The sequence below is a fragment of the Prionailurus bengalensis genome, chromosome E1, assembly GCF_016509475.1.
Source record: "Prionailurus bengalensis isolate Pbe53 chromosome E1, Fcat_Pben_1.1_paternal_pri, whole genome shotgun sequence".
NCBI lineage: Eukaryota > Metazoa > Chordata > Mammalia > Carnivora > Felidae > Prionailurus > Prionailurus bengalensis.
In genome coordinates, this window is record NC_057347.1 from 41125449 (window position 1) to 41145329 (window position 19881).

General features: G+C 44.5%; 1 protein-coding gene and 1 long non-coding RNA gene across 3 annotated transcripts; one reads left to right on the forward strand and one right to left on the reverse strand.

The window, feature by feature from the left end:
- Positions 1–646: 646 nt before the first annotated feature.
- LOC122485630 lies at positions 647–9997 on the reverse strand. The gene is made up of 2 exons (XR_006297890.1): positions 9884–9997; positions 647–909 (listed from the first exon to the last, which is right to left on the reverse strand). It is a non-coding gene; the product is annotated as an uncharacterized LOC122485630 (long non-coding RNA).
- G6PC1 (glucose-6-phosphatase catalytic subunit 1) lies at positions 9567–18543 on the forward strand. Of its 2 annotated transcripts, none has more exons than XM_043584587.1 (5): positions 9567–10044; positions 12584–12693; positions 13869–13974; positions 14613–14728; positions 16947–18543. In XM_043584587.1, the coding sequence occupies exons 1-5, from the start codon at positions 9815–9817 to the stop codon at positions 17456–17458; spliced, it is 1074 nt and encodes a 357-aa protein (XP_043440522.1). In that variant the 5' UTR covers positions 9567–9814; the 3' UTR covers positions 17459–18543. The 2 variants fall into 2 exon arrangements, with proteins under 2 accessions (XP_043440522.1, XP_043440523.1); XM_043584588.1 differs by having other exon boundaries at positions 9567–9874.
- Positions 18544–19881: the final 1338 nt, after the last annotated feature.

Genomic DNA, 19881 nt, shown 5'->3' on the forward strand with positions numbered 1-19881 from the left:
ACACGCTGAGCCTGAGCATTCCCTCTCCAGATGAGACCTTCACCACAGGAATCAACAACCCAACAAAGGTCGCAGGAACAGAGGAGATGGGACAGAAGGGTTTCTGCGTAGGTGTACATTGGCAGGTCTGGAAATCAATTCCCCATCCTGGGATTTCCCTGAAACAGACAGGAGAGGCTCAGAGCCCGGAATAGACACAAAGGAGCATGGGGTGAGAAGGTTAGAGGCAGACACTGAGCATTGGACCCCAAAATGCCATAGAATTTGGCATGCATGTGGGGAAGGGTGTTTCTGAGGCAGCAACTCCATGAGTTCATGTTTTCCTCATTCTGCAACACGGTATAATGGTTTTATAGTGTGGCTTCTGGCGCCAGATTGCTGGGGTTTAGATCTGGTAATTTTGACACCTTGGGCAACTTATTTGACATCTCTGTACCTCACTTTCCTCACCTGTAAGATGGGGACAGTAATAAAATCTACCTCAGAATTTTTATGAGGAGTAAATGAATTAATCCATGTAATTTTCCAAAATTAGTTCTTGACGTATAGTAAATGCTCAATGAATACTAGCTAGTATTTAATAGTTTATTAACGAGCACCTGCTGGGTGTTTCTGTTACTGCATAACAAACCACCCTGAAACTTAATGGCTTAAAACAACAAACCATTTTATTTGCTCAGTTTTCCATAGGTCAGCCATCAGGGCTGGGCTCATTTGGGAAGTTCTTTTGCTGGAGTCACCTGGGATCACTCACGGGGCTGCAGATATCCAGCAGATGGACTGGTGCTGGATGGTCTAAGACGGCCTCACTCACATGTCTGATGGCTGGGGCTGGCTTTCAGGTCACTCACAGCAATGAGTCTCCACAGACCAGCCTTGACTTCTCCCCTCTGTGGTCCAGGGTTCCAACTGCAACCCAAAAAGGACAAATCCTAGTGAACGAATACTTTTCAAGCCTCTGCTTGCATTACATTTGCTAAGGTCCCATTGGCCAAGGCACAAGATCAAGCTCAGATTCAAAGGTTGGAGATAAAAAGTTCACATCTTGATAGGAAGAGAGGCAAAGTCACAACACAAAAAGGCATATGTCAATGATGGGAAAAACCATCACAGCCACCTACACAGGCTACCATACTGATATCAGATCTACAAGTAGAGCTCAGTTCTGAAGGCTGGAAGAGATGTTTTCTTGGTCCTCAGGGCTCAAGATAGCAGGAAAAATGTTGAGACATATGCAAAACAACTGTAATGCAAGGTTTGAACAAGATTAGTGCCCCAAGATAGAACAGTAAAGTGCTAAGGGAGTTCAGTCAGTGTGATCCTTTATATCTGAGGAAGGGTGCACATCAGTGGGTTGAGAAGACTTTATTAGCTTGGCCTTGAACATGGTTAAAATCTGGACACCTGGAGATGGGGAAAATTGTACTCCAGGTAGAGGGAAGTGCAAATTTAGGAAACCCAAGGTTCCTCTGGGGAATCCAAACCATTTGATATATAACTGGAACAAGGGATCCATGAAGGAGAGATTGGAGATATGAGGCTAGAAAGATAACCTGGGTCTGATTGTGAGTCAGCTTGAATTTGAACTTCACTCTGGAGGCAATGGGGAGCCACTGGAGATTTTTCAGGTGACAGGTGAGAAGAATTGTGTTGTAAGAAAGCTCTTTTACCAGTAGTGTATCAGATGGCTTGGGCTGGGAGTGGGAAAGGGAGTAGGAGATCATTAGGTAAGGGAGGGGCTAACAGGTCTAGGCAGGGAGATTGACAAGGAGCAGCAAGAGTGGAAAATATATGGTCAGAACCTGATGAGGCAGCGTCAAGGATGACCCAAATGTCGCCAGGCTCAGTGCCTGGAGGATGGCAGGAGAAGAGGAGGTACACAAGCAAAGCAAGAAAGTCTGGAGGAGGAACAGGTCTGGAAGGAACCCGTGGATTTGGGGAATGTATGGGACATCCAGGTGGTGTCCAAGAGGGGCCCAACATCATGCTATGGCAGGAGGAAGAGGAGAAAGGAAAGAAGAGCTTGCTGGAGTCGCACTGAACACAGAGCGGGTGAATGTTTCAAGGTGGCCGTCAGAAGTGTCAGTGAGATGGTCATGGTGACTTCCCAGTAGAGCAGAGGAGACTGACATTGCACGGGGTTGAGGAGTGAGCAACAGGCTTCCTGCTCTCCGGAATTCAAGGTTGGAGAGATCCCCTGGACTTACATGACCCCAGTGCCACCCTCCTTCAGACCTTCTAAAGTGAAGGAAATCTTTAAAATCCTAAAAATAAAACAAACAGTGTCTTTCCCTTTCATCCTAGAGGAGGGAGGCACGCAAGAGTCTCCCTGCCTTTCTCCCTGTCTCCTGCCTGCTGGCCAGAGATCGGGTCCTGTCAGGACTCGTGTCCAGGGAGACAGGCGTTGGCGGGACAGACGGCTGTTTATTTCCTAGCAGAGCCCTGCTGTGTTTTCATAGCTCAGAATAGTTCCTTGGCCCTCTCCAGGCCCGGGGGGCGGGGAAACCTCACTGTTTATTTTCAGGACAATTCTGGGCCTCACCTCTTCCTCTTTCTCTGCACTGTGGTCCTCATTTGGGAATTCTCAGAGGGGGGTAAGGTGTGGGTTAAGAAGGTCCAAGACTACTGATTTCCTAATTATCTCCCCCCCGGCTAGGCTCCGGAAGAGGGAAGGCCTAATAACTGACTTACAACATGGTGTTTTTGTTGGGATAAAAATTCTGCAGCCATTAAGAAAGAGTTGATTAGAGGACTGCCGGGTGGAGCTGGGGGAGAAAAAGAAGGGGGGGGAGGGAACAGGGGAGGGGATGGCCCCCTCCTCCAACCTACATCTGGGCTGGATGCCAGCATCCGTGCAGGGAGCTCGCTGCCACTGGAGATCCCCTGGAGTTTCTCAGTGCTCATCAGGTCTCGGCTGGGCTCCGGCAGCCCTGGTGTCTGGAAGGTGCCCAGAGGTGGGTGTAAGAACTGCCTTCACTGAATACTCCTTCGAACTCTGAAATTCTAAAAACTATGTGACTACATTACTTTTTTTTTTTTTTTAAGTCATCTCTACACCCAGTGTGGGACTTGAACTCACTACCCGGAGATCAAGAGTCACAGGCTCCACCGACCAAGCGTGCCAGGCCCCCCGTGACTACATTACTTTTGAAAATATTTTAACTAAAAAGATATGAATGCATTTATCTTTTCCTTCTGGCAGTAATGAATCATTTACTTCTGTTAGATTATTAAAAGTCAGGCACCGCCTCACTGGAGTCCCTTTCGAAGGAGCACCTAAGACTCAGAATGTTAACGCTGAGTGTTATTACTTAATTGTTGACAAAAGTAAAACCCAGACAACTCTAGTGACTCAGTCAAGGTCACACAGCCCTTTAATCTTCCTTTGTAATCTTTTCTTTTCCTTTTAAATCTTAGTGGTAGCGGTGGGGGGGGGGGGGGTGGGGAGGGGAAGGGGCAGTCTCCTCGGCTGCCTGCTGGAGGCCTGAGTGTGTTTCTGAAAATCTTCTAAGGAAAACCAAGACCCTCCTTCTGCCCTGCACCCCCTCACCTCACTCCACTTCCCACCAGGCTGAGCCCTGGCTGCGACCTGACTTGGTTTCCCTCCCCTCCTTCTTTCCTTGGTCCCCTGGATTCTTTGAAAGAATCCAGTGAGTGGAAGCAAGGAGGGACAGCTGTTTGAGGCTGCATTCTCAGCTTGAGTCACATTTCCCGTCTCTCCTCAGACAGCCCCTCTTTGCTTCTGAGCTACGGACCAGAACAAAGGGGAAGATGAGCTTTTTGCAAAAAGTTCTGACCAGTGTTTTGGAGGCTTACTTCCCTTGCCTCTGGTGTGCACCATCAACAAAGTTTAACCCCTGGTGGGGGAGGATTGCTTTTGACAGCAGGAACTGTCCTGAACGTTCACGTGATCTGGCAGGGCCAAAGGGTTGAAGAAGAGTGGGAGAAATGTCTACCACCCGGCGGTGAGGGGGCTGGTTGACCATTTGTGGAAACAGGATATTCTCTGGAAGAAGCAACAGCTCCTTTGGGGAGGACGGTTAAGCAAGATGGGGGCAGGCAAAAGATAGGAATCTGTGATTCCTGCAAAAGTTCTGATGATTCATCATATGTTAGTAGAAGACAGACCTTAGGGTGGCAGGAGAAAGGTAGTGAGAGGGGAGTTCTTAACTGTTTACAAAGAAGCAAATGCCCTCCAGTGTTTTTCTGTGGACAAAATGTCCAGCCCATCCTGAGACATGAACCATGCTCCCCCAGCCTGGTCAATCGATGCACAGTTCAAGGTCCTGAAGCTGAACTTTCTCACCAAGCCAGAGATAAGTCAGCCATTTTCACTGGTTGACAATGATTAATCCATATCTCCCTTTACCTGTTTTTCCCAACATGTTTTTGTAAAAAATGAACTGGGTCACTGGCTTAAAAGGTGACAGCAGTCAATCCAGCCAGTGTCTACTGTCTACCCATAAACACCTACCCCCAGTGATCACTTGGTAGGGGGGGAAAAACCCACCCAAAAAACAAATAAAGAAATTAGAAAAAAATAATAAAGCTATATCTTGTACAGTTTGGGCCATTACCCTTCAGAGAAGTCTACCCCGCTCAAAGCTCCAGATCAAAGCTGGGTTTTGCATCCCTGCTACAGTGTGTAGACAAGACCCTCGCTAGTGATACGAGGTAAAGGCATCTCCTTCCTCAACAGAGCCCGGAGCCCCGACCAGAATACAGGACTTGGCTGGAAGTGAAGTCAGAATTTCTTCTTGGTAAGAAATGCAGTTTTTGAATGAGGTGTGTGGTGAATTCTGGCTCCTTTTCCTCTTTACTTTCCTGTCGGCTAATAAACTTGTTTGAGTGAATGAGTAAACCTTGTTCTTGGAGAAGAAGGTGCCAGGACACTGGAAGCAGCTGTGCTTTTTTAGTAGCAGACCAGACTGTACTTTCTGGCCCCTTTCCTTCATGTTCTTCCCAAACCAAGATCTCCAAGCCTCTGAGTTTCTGTTTGTGGAGAAAGTGCCTGAGGAGTGCCCGGCTAGTATACCTGTCAAAAAAGGGCCTCTATAATTTTCCATTTTCATTGCTTCCCAGACTCAGCTGGTCATTTCTCCAGAAGGCTTAGTAAGTCTTGAGTCATCTCCACTGAGGACAAAATAATAAGGAATCTGAATCCACTGAGGACTCAGCTTTGGTTTAAGGATCCCCCAACTGACATAGCTGTTGAATACCTGACCTCTCTGCCCCACTACATTGTCAAGGTCCCCCGAGAACACAGGGGATTTGACTCTGGATCCTCAGAGAGCCAGGCAAGGTGCTTGAGTCAGGAAACGTTTGTTTAGTTAAACTGGGAAGCTTCTTGAAGAAGCTGACAGGAGGTAGGGGAAATGATGGAACCCTGCCTCTGGGAGACAGGTCTTCAGATGAGTGGATCCTCACCCAAATCTCTAGCAACTCAAATGCTTTCTCCACAATATTCACCTCAAATATCCACAAGTCCTTTGAGGATCTGAGAACTCTACAATGTCTCTCTTCAGTCAGCTTTCTAGCTGACAGATTTCTAGCTCAGGTCTTTTGGGGCCTCATTTTTTCCTGCACATGATACAAATTTGCCAGAGGCAGCAGAAAGGAGCTGGAGGGTGGAAAGATAAACACTAGCAAATGGTCTTATGATGTACACAATTGCTCTGACCAAGAGGGTCCCCCTCCCTGGCAGGCAGCCTGCCAGAAGGCTCCCCCGTGTGCCCAGAAGGGGGTATCAGCTCCATCTTGACTCTTTATCAGCACGAACATTCTCTCTGTGGTTCCTCCAGAAGGTAAGGCTGTCCACTGGCTCCCCATCTGCTGAACACATGATGGAACTCCACTCGACTCAGAGTCTCTGGCTCCTAGCAACCCTGTGTAGACCCAGACAGTGGCCTTTGAGTGTTTGGTCAGAGGAGCTGCTCTATTCACCCTCGAATCACCTCAAATCATAAAAACTCGAGGGATCGCCACAATAGTTACTCAATACTTTTGAGGAAGGCTTATCTGAGTAGAAGGAAGGGGCCATCTCTTCTGATGGGGCCTACTGTCTGTGGCCTCACAGTCCTGACAATGCAGAATGTTCTCCTCCACAATACTTCCAAGTACATGCCCAACTGCATTGCCCCCACAGTCACCACAACCACCATTACCAGCTCTCTAGGCTGGAGGTGGCAGGGTAGGGTTGCTTGGACCAGCAAAGACAATGTGGTCAAGGGCAGTTGGAGTTGGCTTGAGCTCGGTGGGAGACCAGGGGAGGTGGGGATGAAACTCCAGATCATACCTCCTGGATGATGTTTTAATCATTTCCAGCATGGAATGTTGTCAACCTTTGCTACAGACTCATTGGCTCTGAGTTTCTTTTCCTTGTCCCCGACCTACCCCTTACAAGGCAATATGTACTTGCTGAAGGGAAATCCAAGCAAGTTTCGAAAAGCTTTATTCCCAGTCGCTCTAATCCTTGAAAATGTCAGTCTGTCACCTGATTCAGCCCCTGCTCCATTCAGAGTTTTAGGTGACCCAAGTGTGTGAGGTTTTGATCTGTGCATTGCTACACAATGATTTCTGCTCGTGCAGGTGAGCAGGTAGCATTGTTTCTCATAACTTGGTACTTGTTATTTTTATTTATTCTTTGTCTATATCCAGGACTATAACAAAATTGTATTGACTTCCTGGTGACTATTTTATACATCTATAATATAAATAAAATAAATATATAATATATATAATATATAGATATTTATAATCTCCAACTACAAATGAAAGAAAGCTCAAAATACAGAATCCCCTAAGGAAGATGCAGATTAAAACCATAATAAAATATCACTTTACAGGGGGGCCTGGCTGTCTCAGTCAGAGGAGCATCTGACTCTTGATATTGAGGTTGTGAGTTCAAGCCCCACACTCGGTGTAGAGATGACTTAATAAGTAAATACTTTAAAAAAGATATCAGTGTGGCCAACTAATCTTTGACAAAGCAGGAAAGAATATCCGATGGATTAAAGACAGTCTCTTCAGCAAATGGCGTTGGGAAAACTGGACAGCAACAGGCAGAAGAATGAACCTGGACCACTTTCTTACAGCATACATAAAAATAAACTCAAAATGGATGAAAGATCGAAATGTAAGTCATCAAAATCCTAGAGGGGAAAGCAGACAAAAACCTCTTTGACCTCGCCCGCAGCAACTTATTACTAAGCTCGTCTCCAGAGGCAAGGGAAACAAAAGCAAAATGAACTCGTCAAGATAAAAACTTCTGCACAGCGAAGGAAACAATCAGCAAAACTAAAAGGCAACCGACAGGATGGGAGAAGATATTTGCAAACGACGTATCAGATAAAGGGCTAGTATCCAAAATCTATAAAGAACTTACCAAACTCAACACCCAAAAAACAAATAATCTGGTGAAGAAATGGGCAAAAGACATGAATAGACACTTCTCCAAAGACGACATCCAGATGGCCAACTGACACATGAGAAAATGCTCAACATCACTCATCATCAGAGAAATACAAATCAAAACCACAATGAGATCCCACTTCACATCAGTCAGAATGGCTGAAATTTACAATTCAGGCAATGACAGATGCTGGTGAGGACGTGGAAGAAGAGGAACCCTTTTGCACTGCTGGTGGGAATGCAAGCTGGTGCAGCCACTCTGAAAAACAGTATGGAGGTTCCTCGAAAAAATTGAAAGTAGAACTACCCTCCGATCCAGCAATTGCACTACTAGATATTTATCCAAAGGATACACATGTGCTGTTTCAAAGGGGCAAATATCATATGACTTCACTCCTATGTGGAATTTAAGATACAAAACAAATGAACAGAAGGGAAAGGAGGCAAAAATAATATAAAAACAGAGAGGGGTACAAAACGTAAGAGACTCTTAAATATAGAGAAAAAACTGAGGGTTGCTGGAGGGGTTGTGGCTGGGGGATGGGCTAAATGGGCAAGGGGTATTAAGGAGGATACTTGTTGGGGTGAGCACTGGGTGTTATATGTAGGGGATGAATCACTGGATTCTACTCCTGAAATCATTATTGCACTATATGCTAATTTGGGCGTAAATTTAAAAATATAATAATTAATTAATTAATTTAAAAAATCACCTTGCACCTGTCAGAATGGCTAAAACAACAACAACAACAACAACAACAAGAAATAACAAGTTTTGGCAAGGATGTGATGAAGAAGGAATTCTCATGCACTGTCGATGAGAATAAATGCAGCCACTGTGGAAAACAGTATGGAGGTTCCTCAAAAAATTAAAAATAGAAATACCATATGACCCAATAATTCCACTACTGAGCATTTACCCAAAGAAAGCAAAAACACTAGTTCAAAAAAGACATACACATCCCTATGCTTATTGCAGCATTATTTACAATAGCCAAGATATGGAAGCAAACCAACTATCTATCAATAGATAAATGGATAAAGAAGACACACATGCACACGTACACACGCACACACACACACACACACACACACAGAAATATTACTCAGTCATAAAAAAGGATGAGATCTTGTCATTGGTGACAATGCAGATGGACCTAGAGGGTGTTAGGCTAAGTGAAATAAGTCAGACTGTGAAAGACAAATCTCATATGATTTCACTCATACATGGTGGACTCTAAAACACAAAACAAATGAATAAACAGACACAAAAAGCAGAATCAGGCAGAAAAATACAGACAACAAATTGATGGTTGCCAGAGGGGACGGTAGGGAGGGACATGGGTAAACTGATTGAAGAGGAATAGGAGATACAGACTTCCAGTTATGGAATGAATAAGTTACAGGGATGAAAGGTGCAACATAAGGAATATAGTCATTGACGTTGTAATAGCATTGCGTGGAGACAGACAACAGCCACACTTGTGAGCACAGTGTAACGTCTAGAGATGTTGAATCACCACGTCGTACAGCTGAAACTAATGTAACATTGCATGTCAACTATATCCAAATACATTTTTTCAAAAAATAAGCCCTTTCCCTAGTCCCCATTGACCAATTTGCTGGTGGTTTTATTTAGAACCATATATTCATCACATTGTTTTTGCAGGAGCACACATTCATTCTACTGTTTAAATTTATGTGTTAAAACCCCAAAGGTCATAACTTGAAGGACATTAAATGAATTAATCAGTGCATTCGAAGATGATTCTTTTCCTGCCCTAAGAGATACAGAGCCAATACTGGGAAGAGGGTTTGATCTCCCAAATCAGAGGCACTTCATAGACTCTCTGCCGTTAAGAAAGGCCCAGGAAGGTGAGGGCTCCCAGTACAATAGAATTTACTGTATTTTAAAAGTGATACTCTTAAAACATGATAGCTAGAGTACCAAGACTTTTCTTTGTCCTCAGATAAGTGCACTTACAGACAGGGAATCAGGATCTTTGCAAGAACCATGGCAGATTTAGACTCTGTCCTGTGTCTCTGGCTGGGTTTCAGAGCCAGGAAGGCAGCCCCTGAACTATCAAGCAGCATGCCAAAGTTAATCATTGGCCCTGCCGAGTACATGGCAGATCAGGCTGTTTTTGTGTGCCCGTTTTTCTATTTTACGTAAATCACCCCGAACATGTTTGCATCAACCTACTGGTGATGCACCTTTGATCAATAGATTTTAGACAAAAGTGGTTTTTGAGTCCAAAGAGCAGGGCTGGGTTGACCTGCAGACTGGATACAGGGTGTATAAAAACAGGGGCAAGGCACAGGCTGATAGCAGAGCAATCACCACCAAGACTGTAATAACTGCAAGGGCTCAGCTGAAGGGTGCCCGAGGGGCCACGGAGTAAGGATGGAGAAAGGAATGAATGTTCTTCATGACTTTGGGATCCAGTCAACGCACTACCTCCAGGTGAATTACCAGGACTCCCAGGATTGGTTCATCTTGGTGTCCGTGATTGCAGACCTCAGGAATGCCTTCTATGTCCTCTTCCCCATCTGGTTCCATCTTCGCGAAGCTGTGGGCATTAAACTCCTCTGGGTAGCTGTGATTGGAGACTGGCTCAACCTCGTCTTTAAGTGGTGAGTAAGAGCCAGACAGAGAGGAGATCGGCAAGGGAAGAGGCTGGCATTCTCTCTGGAAATGTCTGTCCATCGGAAGTTGCCTTCTCCATGCTATTCGGGGAGCTACAGGTTACTCCCCTCCTGACTTTGGATCATCTACATAAAGAGGGAAGACAGAGAAAACCCTGTCAATGAGTTGAAGATACAGGCAAGGCTATTTCATATGGATGGAAGGCCAGCTGGACTTAGTGAAAAGTCTGAAATTCTAGCTTATAAGCAGAGAAGTACAGTTTTATTACTTTGAAGCAGAATAGGTAATGTAAAGATAGATGCAGGAAAGAAGAAAGATGATGTATGAAATCAGGAAGCATGTAGATAATTTAAAAACCTATTGCATGGACAAATGAGAAGTAACCCAGAGAACTGGGCTCCAACCCTTGTTCAGCCACCTACCAACTCTATGTCCTGGGCAAGTCAAAGCAACTCTCTGAGTTTCTGTTTTATAATCTGTAAACTTAGGTTATCTCTGGGACTTAATAATAATTCTAGTTAACATTTATTGAACATTCAGTAGGTACTAGGTCATGTGCCAAGTGCTTTTCTATGGGATGGTTACTACTATATTACAGATGAAGAGACAGAGGCACTGAGTTAAGTGACCACAACTAGATCAACATAGACAATGTCAGAGGCAGCATTTAAGCCCAGACAAGCTGGTTTCAGAGGTCAGGCTCTTAAGAACTATGTTATGTTCAGTGCTGATGAATTGACTCTCTCGGGGAGCAGGAGGAAGCCCTAATTTTAGTGTTTGTCAATTTCTGCTGTATATATATATATATATATATATGTGTGTGTGTGTGTGTGTGTGTGTTGTGTGTGTGTGTATACACACAATACACACACACACACACACATATATATATATATATATATATATATATTCCCATTGGGGCCACTTTCAACCTACTCATCAGTCAAGCTTGCAAAAATCCTAAATATTTCTCAATTGTTAGCCAGTACCATCAGACTCTAGAACATCACTGGTTTGACTTCTGTTTCCTCATCTAGACAATAAAGAGATTGGGCCATCTAAGACCTTTAACATCCTTAAAACTGTCTACGTCTACTGTCAGGTAATTCTGAGACCTTTTTAGCTCTAATATTCTTTAGTCATAAACAATAAAAGTCCTTTAAAAGTAGGGTAAAAAGTTGTCATGGGGCTCAGAGGCCCAAGGCATATTGATGTGGTTCTGAAACTTCTGTTGAAAAATCGACTAAGTTTTGTCTGTAATGTCCCCTTATTCAATAGCATGATCCTAACAAGTAAACAGCTAAAGAGTTACTTCAAATATCTGATCTCGGTTGAAGAACCATAGATTTTCTCTGAGGTCAGAGTTAGTGACTGTCTTTGATTGCGGTGAAAAATCACTATTCCACCTCTGGAGTGGCTGACCTTTGACACCTGTTTCCACAAAGAAAAACGTGTCTAGTACTTTTAAAGGCAAAGTGGTTTGTGTGAGATGCCCTGTTCCAAAGCAGAGAGGATTCAAAGCAAGCACTTGAAGCTATATATGTCTTCACAGACAACAATTCTTATAACAAGGAGGCCAAGTCTCCTGAGGGTGCTTCTCCCTAGAATGCTAAGGCACGTTCTCTGATGTCAGAGGAAACCCAAGACTCCTGGAGGCCTGACGAAAGAGAATAGGGACCTAGAAAGATATGCAAGTCCAAGCTGCAAACTATAATGTATGCATCCTTCCAGACAGATTCTTGCTGGGGTTTTTAAAAAGTCACATAGCTGGGGCACCTGGGTGGTTCAGTCGGGCGTCTGACTTTGGCTCAGGTCATGATCTCACAAGTCTGTGAGTTCGAGCCCCGCGTCGGGCTCTGTGCTGACAGCTCAGAGCCTGGAGCCTGCTTCAGATTCTGTGTCTCCCTCTCTCTCTGCTCCTCCCCTGCTCAGGCTCTGTCTCTCTGTCTCAAAAATAAATAAAAACATTAAAAAAATTTTTTTAAGTCACATAGCTTCCATTACTATGGATTTTTCGGATCTTGGGTTTATTTATTTCTGTTTGAATAAATAATACATTCAAATATTCAAAATTCAAAAGTTATATAAAGAATGTACCAGAGGGGCGCCTGGGTGGCGCAGTCGGTTAAGCGTCCGACTTCAGCCAGGTCATGATCTCGCGGTCCGGGAGTTCGAGCCCCGCGTCGGGCTCTGGGCTGATGGCCCGGAGCCTGGAGCCTGTTTCCGATTCTGTGTCTCCCTCTCTCTCTGCCCCTCCCCTGTTCAAACTCTGTCTCTCTCTGTCCCAAAAATAAATAAACGTTGAAAAAAAAATTTTTTTTTAAAAAGAATGTACCAGAAAAAGTCTCCCTCCACTACCGCTCTCCAGCCACTCAGTTCTTCTTGGAGGCAACCAAAGCTAACAGGGTTTTGTTTAGGATCGCATGAATCTTCTCCCCAAGCTACTCTCTCTTCTCAAAGGTGTGGGTTTTGAGCAAAAAAAGGGTTCTTTCAGTCACTCCAGACGCCGGGTCTGATTTTTTACAGGATTCTCTTTGGACAGCGTCCATACTGGTGGGTCATGGACACCGACTACTACAGCAACACCTCCGTGCCACTGATAAAGCAGTTCCCAGTCACCTGCGAGACTGGACCAGGTGAGAGTCCCAGCCCCTGTAGAGACAGAAGCTGGGTGCATCTTGCTCACTGTGGACACCTATCAGTATTCATTGTAGATGAAGCTGTCTTTGAGGGGACATGAGGAGAGCCACTCCTTCAAGCTTTTGTCATGGTCTTCAATTGGGTACAACTCCATTCTAATTCAATTCAAGAAGGCCTTCTGAATAACATATTGCTGCTACATTAGAAAACGCCTAAGAGGGGCGCCTGGGTGGCTCAGTCAGTTAAGTGGCTGACTTTGGCTCCAGTCATGATCTCATGGTTCATGGGTTCAAGCCCTGTGTCGGGCTCCGTGCTGGTGCTGACAGCTCAGAGCCTGGAGCCTGCTTCAGATTCTCTGTCTTTCGCTCTCTGCCCCTCCCCCGCTCGTGCTCTGTCTCTGTCTCCCAAAAATAAATAAACATTAAAAAAATTAAAAAAAAAAAAAGAAATCACCTAATATTTCCAGAACATAAATCGTTAGTCCGGAGAGGCAAGGGCACTCTCCAAGCACTCTCATGACAGTAACTGCATTATGGTCCTTGGTCCAGGGAAGGGAAAGCAGTAGAAGCCTGTGCCCCTGGCTATCCTTCCCCAAGGCCTGGTCAAGTAGATCTATCTTCCTGAGCTAACTGTACAACCCCCCACTGTGGTTGTACTTTACTAGTGACAACCAGACAGTTATTGTAAAATCGAATGATAGATTTCCTTTTTCAGTAGGTGGTGGAATATCCAACCCCTTTGCTCACCCTTAAGTCTTGGCTCTAGCCTCCCTTCCTCAGGGACCCTATCCCTGACTCCCAAACTAGGGCGTGGACCTTAGTTATTTGTTCTCATAAGCCCTTTGTTCACTTCAGAGCATATTCATTCATTCAGATGTTATTCATTGAGCACCTCCTCTGTGCCAGTGTTCCAGAAAGTTGGAGTACCTCAGTGAATACGGCAAAGATTCCTGCCCTGGTGTAACTAAAATTCGAGTGGTGTGCCCTGGGTGTAGGCATGCAAGTACAACATACAAAATCATAATACATAAGTAAAATATATAGGATGTTAGAAGATGATAAGAAGAAGGAGGAGAAGGGTGGGTGGATGGATAGACGACATCCCCTAACAGTCTCCCAGATGGAGACTTTTCACCTTTAGTTCATCCATTCATCTCTTCCCTATCCTTTAGGAAGTCCGTCTGGTCATGCCATGGGTACAGCAGGTGTATACTATGTGATGGTCACATCCACCCTCTCTATGTTTCGGGGAAAGAAAAAGCCAACCTACAGATTTCGGTAAGAACCCCCAGCACTGGGGTGTGGGTGGTGGAGGGCAGGAGGTGACTCTGTAACTGACACACCCCTTGCTCTTCCTCACATTCCCCACCCCTAGCCCACCCTGTCTCGGGTTGGTCCTGAGCAGAGTTGTGGTATTTCTGCGGAGAGCAAACATTAGAGTCACAGAATGTCAGGGTTGGAAGGGACCGATGAGAGCAACCCTGAATTTTACAGATAAGGAAACAAAGCCTAATGTGGTAAAGGAGCTTCTCAGGGTCAGATAGTGCAGTAGTGGCAGGTTTAAAACAAAAAACAAAAACAAAAACAAACAAAAAAACAAAAAAAACATTTCTGTACCAACCAAAGAGTCACCTTGTTCAGGTTAAAATAGAAAGAGAAACATAAGACATTCCTGTTACAGGGAATCCCAAGAATACAGCCACTGTGCAAACGCTTAATTATCAAACATAAAATATTTAACATTCACACATGTAAGGGTTCACCACGTGACACCAGTATCTCTGAGCTTTTGAGTACGGGCTTCAACTTACAAAAATTCCACTGACTGTACCTAAGTCTGCCATTCCTGCCAGAGCTGTTCTTTTTGCTGAAGGATCTGTATCTGGGCTCTGTTATGACTGCCTCTTCCGTTGCAGGTGCTTGAACGTCATTTTGTGGTTGGGATTCTGGGCAGTGCAGCTGAACGTCTGTTTGTCCCGAATCTACCTTGCTGCTCATTTTCCCCATCAGGTTGTCGCTGGAGTTCTATCAGGTATCGGCTGCTCTGGCTGTCTCCCTTCCTCCCCTCCTGTACCATGTCTCCCAAACCAGGACAAAATCCCAGCATTCCAGCCATGTTCTGGGCATAACCAATGCTGTTAGCATTTCAGTGGGTTGAAAGTCAAGGGTGGGCAACTTGAAACTATTCATTTCTATAAGAGTGCCCAGACCTACATAATTAAATATGCTTCAGAAACGTTGCAATACATCAAGTTAACTTACCCACTTGAATTAACATGAAATTTTCTTACTTTAAAAAAAAAAACGTTTTCATGTGTATTTATTCCTGAGAGAGAGAGGAACAGGGAGGGGCAGAGAGGGGGAGACACATAATCCGAAGCAGGCTCCAGGCTCTGAGCTGTCAGCACAGAGCCCCACATGGGGCTCGAACACACAAACCATGAGATCATGACTTGAGCTGAAGTCGGACGCTTAACCTACTGAGCCACCCAGGTGCCCCTAAATTTCCTTACTTTGTATATTCTTTATTTCTTACTGGTCTTTGAATGGAATTGGCCCCTAGTTTAGTTTTAAGGGAGTCTACCAAATTAGCAGTGTCCTAGAAAAGCTCTTTATTTGGGTAAATTAATTTGCAAACCCACTGTTGGGTTTTCTTATAAGGTCAGAGTTCTTAATACAGTTGATACTTGAATGATGCAGGCATTAGGGGCATTCACACACACACACACACACACACACACACACACGCACACACCGAAAATCCACATATAACTTTGACTCCCCCAAATTTAACTACTAATAGCCTATTGTTGACTGAAAGCCCTACCGATAACATAAATGGTCGACTAACACATATTTTGTATGTTATATGTTATATGTATTGTATCCACATTCTTATAATAAAGTAAGCTAGAGAAAAGAAAATGTTACTAAGAAAATCAGCAGGAAAAGAAAATACATTTGTATTACTATACTGTATTTATTTTTAAAAATCTGCATATGGGGGTGCCTGGGTGGCTCAGTCAGTTAAGCATCCGACTTAGCTCAAGTCATGATCTCATGGTTTGTGGGTTCGAGCCCTGTGTCAGGCTCTGTGCTGACAGCTCAGAGCCTGCTTCAGATTCTGTGTCTCCCTCTCTCTCTCTCCTCCTCTGCTCATGCTCTGTCTCTCTCAAAAATAAATAAACATTTTTTTGAATCTGCATATAAGTGGACCCACCTAGATCAAACCCAAGGTCAACTATACTTCTGTTTTCTTAGATCCCATTAATAAGGGGCAGAAAAGACTTCGGTTAAGTGTAAGAAAGAATTTCTTTACTTTGTGGGAGGTACTGGAATATAAGACCTTAGGGAAATTGTAGAATGTCCCCCCTGGAGATGGGTAAGAGCAGAAAACAGTAACATTACAAGAAGAGTGTTGAGTACAAGGGAGATAACAATTTCATGACAGCCATAATTGTAATGTAGCATTGAGTACTGAGTGCCATATTTGAGGAAGAGCCCAGAAGCCATGTTATATGAAAGACCTGAGAATGTTTAGGTTAGAGAGGAGAAGAACTGTCTTCACATGTGTTCACAAGGCTCTAGATTTACTTAACTCCTATGGAAAGAACTGAGATCAACAGATGGCATTAGAGGGGGCCACGTTTCAGTTTAGCACAAGGAAGAACTTTTAAAATAATCAAATCCATTCAGGGTTACCTGGGTGGCTCAGTTGGTTGAGCTCTGGCTTTTGACTTCAGCTCAGGTCATGATCTCAGGGTTCCTGGGATCGAGCCCCAAGTCAGGCTCTGCGTTGTTAGTGCAGAACCTGCTTTGGATTCTCTCCCTCCTCTCTCTCTGCTCCTCCTCCACTCATGCTGTCTCTCTCTCTCTCTCTCTCTCTCTCTGTCTCAAGATAAACATTTTTTTAAAATTGAATCCATTCAAAGATGAAATGGGCTGCCCAAATGGGAGTGAGCTCTCCATACCTGTGGACATTCAAGTAGAAATATGAGAACTCCCAACAGGAAATATGCATGAGGTAGGAGAATGTATGTGACATGACTCTTCCATTTGAAAGAGTCTATGGCTGAGGACAGACTGGAGTTACATACGGGAATAAACCAGGTGACCCTCTCTTCTAGCGTCTGTGATTTCATGCCACAATGGCAGGATGGATGATATGTCACCCATTGCTCCAAACCCACCCATAGCTGAAGGTTCAGAGTTTTCCCCAATTTTTCACTGTCTTTCTTTCTTCCACTCAGGCATTGCTGTCGCTGAAACTTTCCGCCACATCCAGAGCATCTACAATGCCAGCCTCAAGAAATATTTTCTCATTACCTTCTTCCTGCTCAGCTTTGCCATTGGATTTTACCTGCTGCTAAAGGGGTTGGGTGTAGACCTCCTGTGGACACTAGAGAAAGCCAGGAGATGGTGTGAGCGGCCAGAATGGGTCCACATTGACACCACGCCCTTTGCCAGCCTCCTCAAGAATGTGGGCACTCTCTTCGGCTTGGGGCTGGCTCTCAACTCCAGCATGTATCGGGAGAGCTGCAAGGGCACACTTAGCAAGCGGTTCCCATTCCGCCTCAGCTGTATTGTGGTCTCTCTCATCCTCCTGCACCTCTTTGACTCTTTGAAACCCCCATCCCAAATTGAGCTGATCTTCTACGTCCTGTCCTTCTGCAAGAGTGCAGCGGTGCCCCTGGCATCTGCCAGCCTCATACCCTACTGCCTTGCCCGGGTCCTGGGCCAGCCAGACAAGAAGTCTTTGTAAAGGATGTGGAGTCTTCAGTATTCAAAGGCAATGACTGTGCCAACGATTGAGGATGGCTAGGATCTTCTGCCAGCCTGTTTTGTGGCCAGAGGTGCTAGAGTCAGCTGAGAAAGCCTTGTCTGTTAAAAGTTCAGTCATTCTGGATTTTTCCCTGAAGACTTGCTTGTTCTTTTAGACAGACAAAAGCAAGACTTCCAGGAAGGGTCAGCTCATCATCCCAGGTGGGAGATCCCCACTGAAAATTTTCTACCTGTCCCCATCCTTACCCAGACAAGGGAAAGGAGCAGTGAATTTGATAGGGAAAGCAGGACCATTAAGGAAGACTTTTTAGGATCTTGCGTATCATGCAATTTATGTTAAACAATGCCTAAATGGCTTTGTTCATATTTGACTCTTTAGGTAAGGGACTCTCAATAGTGGGGGACCAACTTAAAGTCTAATTATAGGTAGTTAGTGGGGTAATTCTGCTTCTTGTATTTTTCTATTATACATCTATGGTCATTGTATTTACGAGGCTTTCCGAATGGCCACAGAGACCTAGATTTGTACTAGGTCGGAGCATTCAGGTACAGTCAGCTTCTCTTCTATCACACTAGATCTTCCTCCTTGTTAGCTCAGCTCTGCTTTCCCTAGAATTTTCCACTAGCCCCACATCCTGTCGGATGCTGAGATGCCTAAAGGCAACTCTGGGTAGTGCTTTGTATGGTTTAGTTAAGTTCTGAAATCTTGGGCAAAAAGGCGAGGAGAGGGCAGGGAGAGACAAGGATTCCTCTCTCCAAAAGGTCACTCCAATATTACTTTTGATTCCTAAAGGGTAAATATGACTCCTTTCTCTATCCCAAGCCAACCAAGAGCATATTCTTGGAGGAAAAGTCAGCTCTTCCTTGTCTGTTCTTCAGTCTCAGTTGATTTGTAGAATATCCCTTAAAAAAATGTTAAAGTCTATTTATTTGAGAGTCCTTGTTTTTGCTACTAATTATACAGTTCGCCATATATTACCATTCACACCAATCATCCTGGTCATAACATCTTTGAAAAGAAAAATATATATGTGCAGTATTTTATTAAAACAACATTTTATTTAAGAATGAAGTCTTACTGATTACTATATTTTAGATGCCATGTGATCTGAAGGTTCTAATTCTGGCTCAGCTAAATTTCTAGCTCTTTCTCTATTTCCCTAAACAAATAATTTAGCTTCTGTGTACCTATGTTTTCCCTTTGGAGAAAGAAATTCTTGGGCTGGCCAGGAGTCCCAGTAGAGCTGGGGGACATACAAGGTGTCCACGGGGGCACAGATAGGGTTGAGTATATCAACATAAGCACAATATCATTGGCCAAGATTGAGTATTAGTTGCCAGACCACAGGTCAGCATGAGCTGTTCTAAGGGATCAAATTGCAACTTAAAGGCAAACAGACAGGATCATTACCAAGCAAAGCAATCAGGGAATGTAAGTCATAGCAACAGAAAAAGACTGGGTAGACTCTGGAATCCAGTAACCCAGCATCAGCAAGCAGAAAGGTTGGGGGTTATAGTTAAAGAAAGTCTAAACAGAGCAAGTCAAAGCAGCAGAGAATGCTCACGGGAGCTACTTCAGTTTCCCCTCCTATTCCCTACGATCCCTTATGATCAATTTCATCCTAGGTCCATGGTGCCTCTTCCAAAGGCCTGGACTCATCAGCATAACCCTGGATCTACTGGGGATGAAATGCTCACTCACTTCGGAACTTTGGAATGTGTATGTTTAGGAAAGTTTAGTCTTCCTACTGGATTTGGTTTCTTCAAGGGCACGAGGCCCCTCAGAGACTCTGTCTTACCAAGGGAGACTCTGTCTTACCAAATGGTCTCGTTCTCTCTAAATTGAACCCCAGTGCTCAGGCATGACCCCGATCCTTGATGATTTATTCATTCCCAGGGACCAAGTCCAGATCCCTTGCAATAGGATTCTGGCAGAGAGTAAATAATGTCCCTGCCCCTGGCGGTTGGTGAGGTTGATAAGGACACATAACAGATAAAATTTATTTTATCTATTTACTTACTATTTGCCAGGCTCTGTTCTATGCATTTTATTTATTTCTACAATTAATTCACTTAATTCTCCCAACATCTCTGTGAGGTGGGTGCTATAATTTACCCCCACATTAGGTGTGAATAGCGCAGAGATGGTAGGTATCTTGCCCAGAATAATGAAGCAAACCAAGTCGTCTCAGGACACCTGGGTGGTTCAGTTGGTTAAGCATCTGACTTCGGCTCAGGTCATGATCTTGTGGTTCACAAGTTGGAGCCCTGCATTGGGCTCTGTGCTGACAACTCAGAGCCTGGAGCCTGCTTCGGATTCTGTGTCTCCCTCTCTCTCTCTCTGCCCCTTCCCCACTTGCACCCTGTCTCTCTCTCTCTCTCTCAAAAATAAACAACAAAAAC